General features: G+C 40.0%; 1 protein-coding gene across 8 annotated transcripts in view; it reads right to left on the reverse strand.

Annotated features, from left to right (window-relative positions):
- TRAK1 (trafficking kinesin protein 1) overlaps positions 1-15266 on the reverse strand; it is a 176528-nt gene that overhangs the window by 71107 nt on the left and 90155 nt on the right. For 2 of the 8 annotated variants that reach the window (XM_074945510.1, XM_074945508.1), the window contains exon 1: positions 6186-6413. The exons of 4 other annotated variants lie outside the window; for them this stretch is intronic. In XM_074945510.1, the coding sequence (XP_074801611.1) occupies positions 6186-6249 (64 nt within the window). In that variant the 5' untranslated portion in view covers positions 6250-6413. Of the gene's footprint in view, positions 1-6176; positions 6414-13773; positions 13826-15266 lie in introns of those variants that run through there. 2 more of the 8 variants (XM_074945509.1, XM_074945506.1) reach the window with 2 other exon arrangements.

Consider the following 15266-nt stretch of genomic DNA (forward strand, 5'->3'; position numbering starts at 1 on the left):
CTACCAGCTAGATATCCAGAAGGAGATATCAATGACAGGCTGAAATTTTAGTCTGGATACAGGGAGAGAGGTTTGGAGCAGAGAGGTAGATCTGAGTCATCTGCATAAAGATAGAAGTTGAATTCTTTTACATGACGAGATTGCCCAGAGATGAAGTGTACAGAGAGAAGAGAAGGGGACCAAGGACAGAGCCCAGTGGAACTCAAAACTCACTTTTTAACAAGTGTATCCATCTCAATGAACCTTAGTTCTATCTTTCACAATGAAAAAGAACAGTATAAAGATTTGGAAAGGTTTGTAAATCCTTTTTCTCATGTATCTACGATATGTTCTTTTAGAAAAAAAGTCATGAAATAAACTGGTAACTAAGTAAGGTGTGGGTACATGAAGATATCCCTGCCAACCCACAACTCTGGGTCACCCCCAACATCCTTTTCTTTTGCTCCTGCTCTCTTGCCATGGAATGTCTCTGACGGAAATCCCAGAGTCAGGCTAACTTCCTCCACTACAAATTCATTCCCTCCTCTTTCAGTTCTTCCATTTTCCTAATTAAACTCCTCTACATTCTTAAACTTAGTGAACAACATGCCCACAATCCCAGTGTCTCTCTCTTTTTTTTTTTTTTTGGACTCACTCCTCAAACCCTCCTCTCTCTTGCCTCTATTTCTCTACCTGTGCAGGATCTCACCTATTTCTTCCAACAGAAAATTGAGAAAATACAATGTGACCTTCCCCCTCCCCTTGGCCTACTTTTCCTTCCCCTCCTACAACACTGTCATCTTTCTCCCCATCACAGACATTTTCCTCTGCTCTTCTCCTCTAACCACTCTGTTTCCTCCAGTGACCCCATTCCATCTCCTGTTCTCCCTCGCACCCACCCCCTCCCTTACTCTTCCCTTAAACTCTCCTCTTTGGCTTTTCACACCTTATAATACAAGCAAGCTTTAATCTCTCCCACCTTAAAGTAACCCACCTTTGACACCACTTCTCCAGCTACCACCTCATCTCCCTTCCATTTCTAGACTCATTGAATATGCTATTTACAATACTGTAGCTGTCTGGAATTCCACTCTTCTGATTCCATCCTAGATCCTCTCCACTCTGGCTTCCACCCCTCGCACTCCATTGAAACTACACTCAAAGTTTCAAGTGTCCTCTTCCTAGCCAAACCTCAGAACCAGTAGTCCATCCTCATGCTCCCTGACCTGTCAGTTATCTTCAACCCAGTCAACCATACTTCCGTTCTTGAAATCTTATCCTCCTTTATCTTTCATGACTCTCTCTCCTTTCCTGGGTCTCCTCCAACCTCTGTAAATGCTTGTACCCTTTGGAAAATTCTCCTCACCCCCCCTCCAAGTTTCTGGGTGGGGTCCACAGGGTTCTGTCCCTTTTCTTCTTTCTGTATACCTCATCCATGTAAACAAATTTAACTACTACCTCTATGCAGATGAATCACAGATTTCTTTCCTATTCAATTGCCCATTCTCCCCCTTTCATAAACATACCATTCCTGCAATTTTAAAAAATAAATCTGTGCAACATATCTGTGTATTTGATTAATGCCAACTTACATGATGATTCCCGTTTCCACATATTATATAAGCATCTAGTCATTATTCAAAATGAAAGCATTTCTAAAAATACAGCTCAATATGTCTTCTGTTTACAATATTTTCAGTTAACAAAGGTACTGGACTGAAAGATGGATGATTTGAGCTTGGGAGGTGATCAAGAGAAAGTAAGATTTTATTGTATAATCCTACTCACTGTTACCAAAAATATACTCAGCAAAAGCCATTATGTAAGAGATTATTTCAAAATCCCAACAATTTACAAATGTTTCAGGACTCTGTGACAAGTTTGAAGGCTTGTTTGTCTGGGAGTTTCTTGCAGCAGGTGTTCAAAGGCAATAGTACATTTCACAAGCAGAGATTATCCGTATTATGCCCATCGAGTTTAACTACAGGTAAGGTAAGAGAAGAGAAGTGTAAGGACTGCATTTGCTGAATTCAAACATAACCAAATGATGAGCAATTTCTTTTTTGTATCATCAATGTAGTGTTTTAGGGCATTTTCTGCAGAAAGCAAAATAAGAAGTCTTAGCAGTATAGTACAAGGAAAACATTCACGAAGGTTAAAAGAAGATATTGGACTCACATCTTTGACAGAGGAAAAAAGGGTGGTATATTCATTTGTACTAGAGAATGGTCATGTAAACCTCTTCTTGAGAGGTCTGATTTTTAGTTGCATCGTACTGTAGATTAGATTACTTTTATCTCATCCATAAGATGAGACGAAGTGATGTCTTTAAGGAGTGTTGTGCTATATTTTTGTAAAATTTCAGTTTCCTATTGTACAAGTGTTTTTAAAGGTACTGCGTCCAAACACATCCAAAAATATTTTTCATCCATCTCCCGCTACATTTTTTACATGGAAAAAACTGACTTAATTTCAGACCCAAATTCATGCATCAATATGGAACCCTGAAGAACCTGCTCCCCTCTACCACTACAGGAACAGCTAAAGCCTGCAAGACCCATTCAGTCTTAACAGGTCACCACTAACCTAAGGAACTGAGACAGGACGGACAGCACCTCCCAGCATACAACCAGATCATGATGGACAATCACTCTACTTGTTGGAAGGAAGCATGCCTCGTATAAGGAACGGACTACACCCTTCAATACCCAAAGGCAGGCAGAGTTCCCCCCATGCGTACAAAAACACTGTCTCTTAAGCCTAGCAGACCCCTGAGAAGCCAGGGTCAGCCATACAGTGGGCCTGTACCGACTCACTGGTTCTGGTCCCCAAAGCCTCCTCTCTGGCTTTCCCAGCAGCCCAACTCCATTAGAACTGGGCACTTTCACCAACCACTGCACCATGTTTCTGTCTGCACACGGTGACCTACTGTTTTGACAAGCAATTCCCAAGATTGCTAAATTAAACGATTTAAAGAAAAATTGTCCCCCTCCTATTTAAGTTTTACTTTCAGTTTCCCCTTTTGTCTGTGTGGGTTTAGACATAGCAAGAGGGGGGAAAAAGTATGGTATAAAAACTGAAAAACGTGATTTGTACAGGAACAGAAACCAGCCAGGTATTTCAGGGACATGTGTACCACTTAGAACTACATACAATTCATTTTGTTTAAATGATTGGATTTGAAATGACTGTGTCCCTTTAAATGTTTTCTTCCACTCACTCCAAAATCTTAATTATAATTGCTTCTCTATAAATTTGTACGCGTGTATTGCTAGATAACCCATCTTCTGTCAAATGTACAGGAAATATCAAAAATTCATCTCACTTTTAGATTTTAATGATCAAAAATATCTTAAAATTGTTAGAGCAGCAGATTCAAGAAAGTGGAACCATATGATTGAACAAGAGTAAACCTTTCTATTTTCCTAACTCCATAAAACAAGTTAGCAATTTTGTTGTAAAAACACTGCTAACATTTGGAGCCTTCTATACACAACTATATTTTTTTTCATTTAAGGAGAAATGAAAAGTCCACCGCGGTCTGTCAAATACACAATCTTCCAGAACTGGACTAGAGCATCTTCCAGAAAGGAAGAGAATAGAGACTCCCACTATTACAAAGTTTTGTGCCTTGCTTCTAATGTGAATTTGTCTGGCTTTTGGTCAGCTCCACACTAGAAGTATCTTGTCAGTATACTAATGTCAATTAGGAATGTGATTATGCTACTGAATACTGAAAGACTGGAAGGATATTAGTTACGGCTCTTTCCTACCTTAGAATTTTACATCCTGCTTTAAAAAAATCATAATAATTAGAATTATCCCAGGCATTTGAAAATAAACAAAGGGGCAGGGAATTGTAATTGTAAGGATGGGAACTGTCCTAAGCAGAAGGCTTACCTTAAAATGGTGATCGGTTACTTTAAAATGCTGTACCCAGGACATATTTTTAAGTAGTGCTATGGGAACCTGGAGCATATAGATAGCTGCCCTTCATTTATTTTAATGTATAAAAAAGGATAAAGGGCTACAAAAATTTGGCCATTAGTTTATCTTATTTTCCTATTAAAGCTCAAATCCTGGAAGGAGCACAACTGAATGGAGTCCTGTGCTCACCTGGTACCGCACTGAACTCTGGGTCTTCCCCCTGTGGTGCTCTTTGCTGGACCAGGGCCTAAGTGATGGTTACCCCACTGAGCCTGGGCCCTAAATTAGGGTTGCCAGGCATTGAGGTTTTCAATTAGAATGCCCGATCAAAAAGGGACCCTGGCGGTTCCAGTTGACGCCGCCTACCGGGCCATTAAAAGTCTGGTCAGCAGCACAGCGGGTGTCTGCGGCTAAGGCAGGGTCCCTGCCTGCCCTAGCTCCACGCGGCTCCCAGAAAGTGGCCGCCCATGCACCTCGGGGCTGCAGGGACCTGGCGGCCGCTTCCTCGCAGCCGCAGTAAGCGCCACCGGGACCCAGCACCTCAAATCCTCTCCCACTCCCCAACCCCTGCCCCAGCTCAGAGGGGGAAGAGCAAGCAACGGAGGGAGGGGGGATGGAGCGAATGGGGACAGGGCCTCGGAGAAGGGGCAGGGCATGGGCAGGACCTTGGGGTAGGAGGCAGGGCAGGGGTGTTTGGTTTTGTGCAATTAGAAAGTTGGCAACCCTACCCAAAATATGTCACACTCTGCATAAAAATTAAGCGTACCACTTGCTTATTAAGTGGCTCTCATAGCTCTGATACTCATTCATGCCACATTCTTGCATACACTCCCATTTTGACATGGTTGACATTAATCACAAAAAGAATTATGGAATACATTTATCACTTCTGTTCCCCAAAAATCAAACAAGGTCTCTCTGTATTTACCGCAGAAATCAACACTCTCTCTTTTTAATGGTTATATGACTGTGCTAATTCTTAAGTTTCCTAAACTGGGCCAACTCATCAGTCTGTTACATCAATCAGATGCTACAGCATTTACTAGGGTTATAACTAGAGGACAGAGTTACATAATAGAGTCAATTCAACTGAAAAATGGTCCAACTAAACACCCCTCTCAAATAGGTATATGGATATGTCCCACACACTGAATACATACAGAGAAATATTAATTTAAAAATAGAAGTTCTCCAAGTTCAGAAGCATGTAAGTCTAGGGCTACTTTATATAACACAACATAGAAAAACAAATTAAGCATGTATGTGTGCTATTGTAATGCCAATCACAACACTTCAGGTGAACAAAAAGCTCATATTTTGGCTTATAAACACATTGTTCATGTCCTCTATCAGCCTCTCTGATGCTATCACAAAAATCACCATGAAGCGTTTTGGTGTCCAACCCATATTCTCTCCCTACCACTGCCTTTTGTCCTTAGTCTCATGCCCTGGTGATCTAGGACTTGCCTTGCTCACAAAAATTCCAATATACTACAAGATCATAACAGAGTGATAGATACATTTTGTTTTAAGAGTTCCACCTGGCTGCTATGGATGGATGAGGGAGTTTGAATTTCCCAGTAAGCAATCAATGCAATTTTGGGCTTTCCTCCTCCTCCCTCCCCATACACCCTCTGTCACGAGACTGATGAGCGCATTCAGCATTGTGATAAAGAAATTACCACCTCGGCAAATGGCAGAAAGCTCACAAGGAGCTCTAGGGAACTTGCTTGCCAGAGTTTGCAATTTGGCAGTTCTAGCAGCTAGTTTGCTCCAGCTCTAAGCAGCAGAGATTTTATACATAAAATATTCTCTATATATGTATCTATGAAAATACACACTCACACAAAGTATGTTATGTTATAGAAACATATGTACATATTAGAGGTTCTGCCATGCCTCTATAATGCACAAGCATTCTTGCACACACACGTACACACAAAATGTAATTCAGTGCAAAATTCATTATAGCAAGGTTATTGCAATTTTAGCTTGGTTCTTAATATTTATAGAGTTGGCACTTCTCAGTTATTTGCTTCTGCTGAGGAAGAGATTGTACAGTAATTATATACAACTGCTGCTCCCACTGAAAAAGAGAAAGCCCTACAGCAGTCTCCTGGAGCATGCTTCCAATGGATGCTGAGATGTTACAGGCCAGACATCTCTGCTGCACCAAAGCGCTGCCTTTTTCTTCAGTTTCTTTTCAAAAGGGTACAAACCCCATGCACTGGTCTTACAAACTACAAATACTGTATCAACAGATTACAAACCAGAATTACCATCCGTGCAGTCTTCATAATACCAGTCTAGTTCATAGTAATCCGCTTCAATAAATTTCTGCATAGTCAGTATCCTTCAGCAATGCAGAAGATATTTCACTGTGCTGAGGTCAAGTGAAACGCAACCATGCCTCCCTGCCTTTGCAAAACACTGAAGTGCAAAGACGCTGACAGAATGATGAAAATGAGCTGCACATTTTCAATGAGAGGCTGGAGCCAAAATACGAGAGGTGGGGGGGGGGAGAAAAGGGGGGAAGGGGAAAGGGTGTAGGAGAGAGATTTCTAAAGCAGATGCCCGAGCAGCTGCTCTAATAAAGAAGCTCTGCACAGCAGCCTTGGATGGGAGTTAACAAAATCATCCTATCAAAAGACTGGTATACTGACGTTAGGGACACACACCACTACTTGGCTGTTTCTAACTCATTCCTTTCCTCCCCGGTCCTCACATACCTTTCAGTCTAACATGTTGCCATGGAGACTGGCTGGCTCTGAAAGAGATGCCGAGACGGAGGAAATGTATTCTGCTGTTTCTGGCTTCACAAAACTAAGGAGTGTCTCTCAAAAAAGAAAGAAAGAAAAATTCCCACACAGAAAAAAAAAAAGCTCTTTAATATAATACAAACATACCTTTTTTCTGTTTTGCAATATCATAATCTTGTGATCCTTTGTGTATATCCAATGCCTTAATAATGTAAATCAAGTGCCTTACCACCTCCCATCCTGTGTTAGAAGCTCTCCCCCGCCCAAGTGGAAAATGAAGCTACAGTACTATTTTGCACTGTTTTAGTAGGTTAAGCGCTAATTTTGCAAAAAGAAAATGTCTACATTAAAGGTGAAAGAGCGGAACTAGAAAACCAGACAGTAACACATTCCCCCTTTGGTTAAGCTCATCTACTTTTGCCCTCTGCCTTCTCAATGAGCCAGCGACCTATTTTTCAAACATCTACACCCCTGTGGCAGAAAACAAGGGGATTATGGCAAACAGCAGCCATTCTTTATAGCTAAACTAGTTACACACAACCGCTCAGTACTTTTCATTTCCAAAATATCTGGTGTGGAGAAGGATTCACTTTTAGGTACCTCACTAGGCTGGATTTAAACTACTGGAATTATAAAATATTTCTTTGTGGAACAGAATTTTAATAAATTGGTATTTATAACAATATTCAGGAAGTCAATTAAATCTGCAAGTGGGGGGTAAAAGTTATTACAATGCTCAGACATCCATTCCGTTCTTATATTCCACTCACATTCCCCTTTCCCCATCTTTTATGGACTCCACTGGGTTCTTTACGAAAGACTTCAGAGACTTGGAATGATATATTCTATTTCAATACATCTTTTGTACATGACTGTAAAGTGCCTAGCACAATGGGGTCCTGGTCTGTAACTGGATCCCTAGACTCTATTACAATAGAAATTAATATTAATATCATTACCATAAAACATATATTTTCCTCTATCTAGATATTAACTCCCATGACCACAGTATTTGAGCCTTACAAATATTAAGGACTTTATTCTTACACCACTTCAGTGAGCGAGGGATGTAATATCCATTTCACAGATGTGGAACTGAGGCACAGAGAGACTTAATGACTTACCCAAGGTTTCACAGGAAATCAGTGGAAATGCGAGGAACTGAGCCCAGGGCTCCACAGACCTAGGCAATGGCTACACTAGAGAGCTCTTCAGTGTAGCTGCTCTAAGCCAACAGGAGAGAGCTTAATTACTCCAGCTCCCGTGAGCAGCGGTAGCTATGTCGGCAGGAGAAACTCTCCAGCTGACATAAGCACTGATGTGGACAGTGCTAAACCAGCATAAGTTAAATCGCTAAGGGGGGTGGCTAATTCATACCCCTGAGCTACAAAACGTAAGTCAGAGTAAGATGTAGTGTAGCAATAGCCCTAGCCTAGTGACTTAAACACCACACCATCCTAGCTTCCCTTTGAGAGATGAGTTGTATTATGTTTTCTACTGATTTTACACTGTATTAGTAAATTTTGAAAAATTCTAGTATATATTTTATCCTTCCCTGCTTATAATAGAAATTGCAGGTGACACACAACACTCTCTTATGACCCTCAGTTGGGCAAACTTTAGATGTGCTAGTTTTGATAAGAAAAAAACCCTGAATTATTCTTATTAAAAAAGTATCAGCGTAGAACTGCGGTGTCCTGGTTTGCGTTTTCATCTGCCCAGTCAATCATGTTGTAAATAGCATAATCAATGTCAAAAAATTAAAAAGTAGGGAAACTACAAGGCCCAGTTCTTATGAATCCCTTGTTAGCTCTTACAGTTTGGTCCCTGGCTCCATGAAGATTATGATTTGCCATAGCCTAGCATGCCTTCCAGAGTTAAAAAGTTCAATAAAACCTCAGGTTTTTGATCTTTAAAGAGTTAAGTAAAGTTGTAGCCAGAGGCCTTTAAACCATAAACATGCTTTAATTCTACTGATCAGTGTGTTGCATGGTACGGTCAATATTTACCTGAGAACAGTAAGGTATGTACATAAACTACAGGTAAGTAAATTTCAAAGGAATATAAGATGCCATTAAAAAGCCCTGTATAATCTTTCATACAGAGCAGTAATACAATCATTTATGGAACAGAAGAATTCACACTTTGAAACTAACATTTTTTAACTCATAAATGTGTTTTCTAACTCAGTTTATGTGATTTTGTTATATGCAAGAATCTTGACTACAACTGGATTTCTATAGAATCCATTCCATCTCACTTAATCACACAGTTTTGATAGTTCCTTAAGCACACCCACACACACAGTAGGTCAATTGCACATACAATTAAAAGCACTTTTAAGGCTGCACCGTTAAAATAACATTAGGGAATACAAAAATGAAGGGTCCTACAGAAACATTAATTCAACTACTTTACAAATATGCCATCTGTTTTATTCCTAATTTCCTTGCTATAGGAACTTCTGCATTTCCTAACAGTTTAAACTTAAAGGGCACCATAACATAGCATAAGCTTTTCTTTTCTTTTTCTCCAGTATTTAATTTCCTTTTAAAAAGTAGCTTTGCTTAACACTAGGATTTAAATGGTCACAATTAAGCTTTGAAGTTCATTCTCAGTGAGATGAGTAAACACGGGGTAGGAAGGGAGTTCAAAAAATGCTTATTTTTTGGGTTTTTTTTTAAATTCTGCAGACAGTATACTGCAAGATTGGGTTAGAGGTCAGAAACATCTTTTTACATTGGAAAGGATCTAGCTTTCTCACAAGAAAAACAATTAACCCTCACATACGGCTTTACAGAGACGAAGCATGATACAAAACTAATCACCACAACATGCTTATCAAGTAGGGTAGGTAAATATTATAATCTCCACTCCATAATTGGGAAAATGGGGGGCACAATCACCCTATCATAGTGAGAAAACACAATGGCAGGGAGAAGAAATTCTATAGAAAGAATCATCCAGCTGGACAACACCTCCTTAGTTAAGTGGAGATGGTAGTCTCATAAAAGTGGGATGGACAATTTAGGTCTGGAACTTTCATGAAACATGCCTAATCTTGGACTGGCCCACGGAGGACCTGTGGTATCCTTGGGGAATCCTTTTCTCTCTCTCTCCAGCCCAAGCTCCTCCTCTGGGGCTGCTTATCACAAAACCCCATGTTATGGTGTATATTCTGATCACATTTTACTGATGTGCTATTTTGTTACTTATCCAATGTAAAAGTAATCAAATATTTGAACATAAGGAAATTCAGGCAATTATATTGCAAGATATAGGAGGAGTTCTTTACCCAGGAAATATTTTGAAGTAAGTTATGAGCACACTATAAACTCTGGATTGTATAAATGTAAGCTGACCCGCTCACATTTTGGAGAAGCTTCCCATAAATATCTGCAAAAACTAACTCCTTAAAACTCTTCTTTCCTGCAAGGCCTACAAAACACTTGACAAAAAACATGATAACTGTTAGCCTGCTAGTGCTGAGACCACTGTCTGTCATGCTGATCAATACTGTCTCATTGTTTCCTTGTAGTCCCCGATTGGTCTACCTTTATCCATCTGTTGTCACTTGTCTTATTCTTGAGGTTGTACTCCCTTTTGGGCAAGGACTGTCTTTTCATTCTGTGTTTGTACAGAGCCTATATGGTCCATGACTGGGGCTCCTAGGCACCACAATAATACAAATTAAAAATAAGGTTTAAAACTTCCTAATGTTTTTAGGGGATTCTCAAATTCATTTATATCGTGTTTTAGAATGATAGGGATTTTTAAAAAGATAACATGTAGTTTAAAGCTAGGAAGGCATATTCCCCAAAAGGAGAATGAGAGACAACATTTCAATTATAGATCAAGAGTCATCATAAAACAAATCAATCAATCACAAATTACAAGGTAGAAACATTGTTTTCTGTTGCCAGTTGTTAGTAAACATAAGACTCCCAATATCTGTAATACTAATATGGAAAGAAAAACATATTTATCAAGTATATATAATTTATAATAGTCAATCGTAAATAGCAATGGTAAATGATAGCCTGCTCCCATATCACAAAATGTAAGACAAATCACCCTCTGGCTTCACAGAATCAAAGAAATTAGGAATGGACGGACTTATTTTATTAAGGCACCTTGTTCACCTCCTTGCCAGTGCCGGATTATTGCCTACCCTGTATTTTTTAACGCTTTGTCAGTGTTGTTTTGAACAACAACAGGCTAGTTTAATAACAGATTATATTGGGAAACTTTTTTTTTTTTTAAACTTCTCAATCCAGTTTGTATCTTATGAGAATCAATTATTATTTTAATTAAATGGCATGCTTCTGGGATGTTATATTTTGAAAGTTTAAGATAGAAAAAAGTTATAGTTACACTTCAGGGTATCGTCCGTCCCTCATTTTGTGTATGTACCAAATGCCAACAGACATAAGCTATCATAGAATATCAGGGTTGGAAGGGACCTCAGGAGGTCATCTAGTCCAACCCCCTGCTCAAAGCAGGACCAATCCCCAATTAAATCATCCCAGCCAGGGCTTTGTCAAGCCTGACCTTAAAAACTTCTAAGGAAGGAGATTCTACCACCTCCCTAGGTAACACATTCCAGTGTTTCACCACCCTCCTAGTGAAAAAGATTTTCCTAATATCCAACCTAAACCTCCCCCACTGCAACTTGAGACCATTACTCCTTGTCCTGTCCTCTTCTACCACTGAGAATAGTCTAGAACCATCCTCTCTGGAACCACCTCTCAGGTAGTTGAAAGCAGCTATCAAATCCCCCCTCATTCTTCTCTTCCGCAGACTAAACAATCCCAGTTCCCTCAGCCTCTCCTCATAAGTCATGTGTTCCAGACCCCTAATCATTTTTGTTGCCCTTCGCTGGACTCTCTCCAATTTATCCACATCCTTCTTGTAGTGTGGGGCCCAAAACTGGACACAGTACTCCAGATGAGGCCTCACCAATGTTGAATAGAGGGGAACGATCACGTCCCTCGATCTGCTCGCTATGCCCCTACTTATACATCCCAAAATGCCATTGGCCTTCTTGGCAACAAGGGCACACTGCCGACTCATATCCAGCTTCTCGTCCACTGTCACCCCTAGGTCCTTTTCCGCAGAACTGCTGCCTAGCCATTCGGTCCCTAGTCTGTAGCTGTGCATTGGGTTCTTCCGTCCTAAGTGCAGGACCCTGCACTTATCCTTATTGAACCTCATCAGATTTCTTTTGGCCCAATCCTCCAATTTGTCTAGATCCCTCTGTATCCTATCCCTGCCCTCCAGCGTATCTACCACTCCTCCCAGTTTAGTATCATCCGCAAATTTGCTGAGAGTGCAATCCACACCATCCTCCAGATCATTTATGAAGATATTGAACAAAACCGGCCCCAGGACCGACCCCTGGGACACTCCACTTGACACCGGCTGCCAACTAGACACGGCGAACTTGTTGCTAACATTCTAGTCTACCACCTCTCTACTTCTGAAGTGAAGGCGCAAAGAAAAAAGGTACATATGGGCTTGTGTAGTTAAACTTCCTAGAGAGGGCATTCTACAAATATGGGGAGCCCAAACTTTTGAACACATATACTGCTGGGACCTGGCTAAGGTTGTTTTAAGTAGATTTTGCTGCTACAGATGATATTCTAAATTTTTACCAATTAATCTTGTTTCAAAAAGGAGAACATTTAGCTCTGATGAGAAAGCAGATAAGTAATCAGAGTTAAACTATTTAGTGTCCTAAGATGTACCTTACCTATGGAAAGTTAAATTCTATAAAATATCCTTGAAGTATACTATTGTATATACACATTCCTCTCCTGAGAAAAAAAAATGTAAATACAGCAACATGTTTTGGCCTTCATGATCCCAAACATAACGTAGTCCATGTAAATTTACACATCAAATACATTATACATAATTAGGAAATAATATAAAGCTCATTACAGCAAAGGGCATAAAAATTCATGAGGCTAAGACTTTATTTGAAACAACACTGAACACTCAAATACAAAATATACATCTTCCCTTGCAAATTATGCTACTGTCCCCCAGGGGATGAGGTAGATGAAGCACTAGAAATAATTGCAAACTTGATTTTTTGTAAGCAACTGCCTCCAGAAATACTGGAATTGTAATATATAGTCTGTAGTTCTATTTTTCAGAAGCAATGAACACATTTGTGAAATTAGGAAGAGATTTACAGCATGCTTGACTGGGCAGATGAAAATGCAAACCAGGACACTACTACTCTGATACTTCTCGAAAAAGAAAAAAAACCCCTGAATTATTCCTATCAAAACTAGCACATCTAAAGTTTGCCCAACTGAGGGTCATAAGAACAACATGCCACAAGCCCATGGGCTGTACACAATTTGCACTAAATGCATCAGATTGTAGCTGCCTTGGTCTTTACACTGAGAGCGCAGTTCATGGAGATTACAATTCCAAGCATGTGGTGCTCCATTTTGATCCCAACAACATGTAGTCAGACCAAGACAGCCTGCATTTTAGGAACTGTAGCCTCCTTGAGCTGTACCTTGATACTGAAGATGAAGATGGTAATTTGCTGTATTGTAGATCTACATGGCAGACACTTTGGCCACCCAGTTGAGACTTTTGCCCAACAGAGAGGAAATCCATTTATGACTTGAAGGTTATTTCCCTGATAGACTGAGTTATGTTGATAGGTAAAGATTTGACTGTGTTTTGGTTAGAAGCAGAGCAATGTACTTTGGCCGTCCTTCAAGGAAACTGGCAGTCTTTATTCTTCACAGGCTAACTAATGAGTGAAAACACGTCTTGCCTACTTTTGTTCCTGAATGTAAAAGAATGTCTGTAGTTCCAAAATGTCAAGCAGTAATTTTCAAATGCATTACTATCTATCAAATGTGGAGACTCCAATTTGTTTGACTGTCATTTAATTAAAGATTCAAATTCTTCACATTCCCTATCCCAGGACATAGAGAGTTTATATTCAAAAAGGGCATGCTAACAAACTGAAGCTGTTTGGTTGTGTAAACCTTCATCTTCATGCCATAGTATTTAAAATTTCTTGAAAGGAAAGGCCAAGTGGCTTGGTGGCTGTGCTCTAGATGCAACACATACTCACCAGGGGGTTACATACTTTGTGATGGCCGCCATCTTGGTCAACACACTTTGGACTGAACTGGGGACCTCCAAACTCCATGAAAGGCTACAACTTGAGCTAACAAGCCACGGTTCTATAGCTGGGCACTGTAATTACCAATCCACAGAGAACAGGAGTCTGAGAGGGGAACCTATAACACATGATCACCAGTGGGTTACACTAGAATGAACCTCATCATTTGGACATATCCTTAGAACTCCTGTGCTGCAGGCAAGTTACAAATCAAATGTTTTTACCCTCAACTCTCCAGAGAACAGACTGGAATATGCATGCAAAATTAATGTCTACATAAAGATAAAATGTTGTCTGTACATTGTACTAAGTACTATATTAAAGTCGGTATTAGAAGTCAAACACCAGCTGTTTACATTCTTTGCTATACTTCCTGTTACAGGTCTTCTAAACTCCAACCTGAATGAGCAAGCAGTATAAAAAAGAATCACATGGGAAAGCAAAAAGATAACTCTTAATATTCTGCCTAGAAGTTTTGCTCCAACTCTGGAAGAGAGATTTAACATGGTCAAATACTCAGCTAATGCACAGCTCCTTTCACTGCAACAGAGCTATGCCAATATACGCTAGCTGAGGCGTTCACCCACAATATCTAGTAATTTCTTTAGCAAGTGGATCTTTTGGGACAGATTTCCTTCCAACAGAATGGAAGGTATTTAGCAGCACAGCGCTGATGCTTCTGAGAATTGTAGGATATGACTGGGCAGTAGGCAGAGTGTTAAACAACTACAAGATTGTATACATCTCTGATCATATCAAATAAGTGACCTGTAATGAAGAAGTAAGGCTGCAGAAGGACCCAAGAATCTAATAAAAGTGGTGCTGAAAAACAATAAATCCTCTTTCCCGCAAAAGTCCAAAAAAGCAGCTAACAATGTCTTATTCATAAACTTGTTCTGAAAACTTGGTTTCAATTTAAGTTTGTAAATATTAACTGAAAAGGGCAGTTGTCAAGACAGATATCATCCAGTGGATGGGGCACTGAAATAAAAGGTAGAAGAGCTTGCTCTTTTCCCAGCTCTGCTACTGACTTGCTGACATTCAATAAGTTACATCTCTGTGCACTGGTTTCCCCTTCTGTAAAATGCAGACAATACTTACCTCCTTTGTAAAATACTTTGAAATGTATGGATGAAAACAGTGATGTAAGATCTAAGTAGTAGTAGTATCACCAAGATTCAGAAGCCTGAAAATGGGATTAGTAGATTGACTTTGGCTCATTTCATGGATGCTCGTTGCATTGTCTGCCCTGTTTTGTCTTCCTGTTCTGCTTTTGAGCCAATGCATGACAAATTACACTATGTCCTGTGCTCAAACTGTCTTACGAGACTGGAACCAGCAGGCAGAGTAGAAGTGTGAGCTTGTTTCAACCCACAAACAAAAACAAGCTGAGCAGTCTGGATTTGTTGTTGGTGAGTTGCTAAGCAGAGAAACTGGGCTTT

Source organism: Natator depressus, chromosome 2, assembly GCF_965152275.1.
Source record: "Natator depressus isolate rNatDep1 chromosome 2, rNatDep2.hap1, whole genome shotgun sequence".
Classification (NCBI taxonomy): Eukaryota; Metazoa; Chordata; order Testudines; family Cheloniidae; genus Natator; species Natator depressus.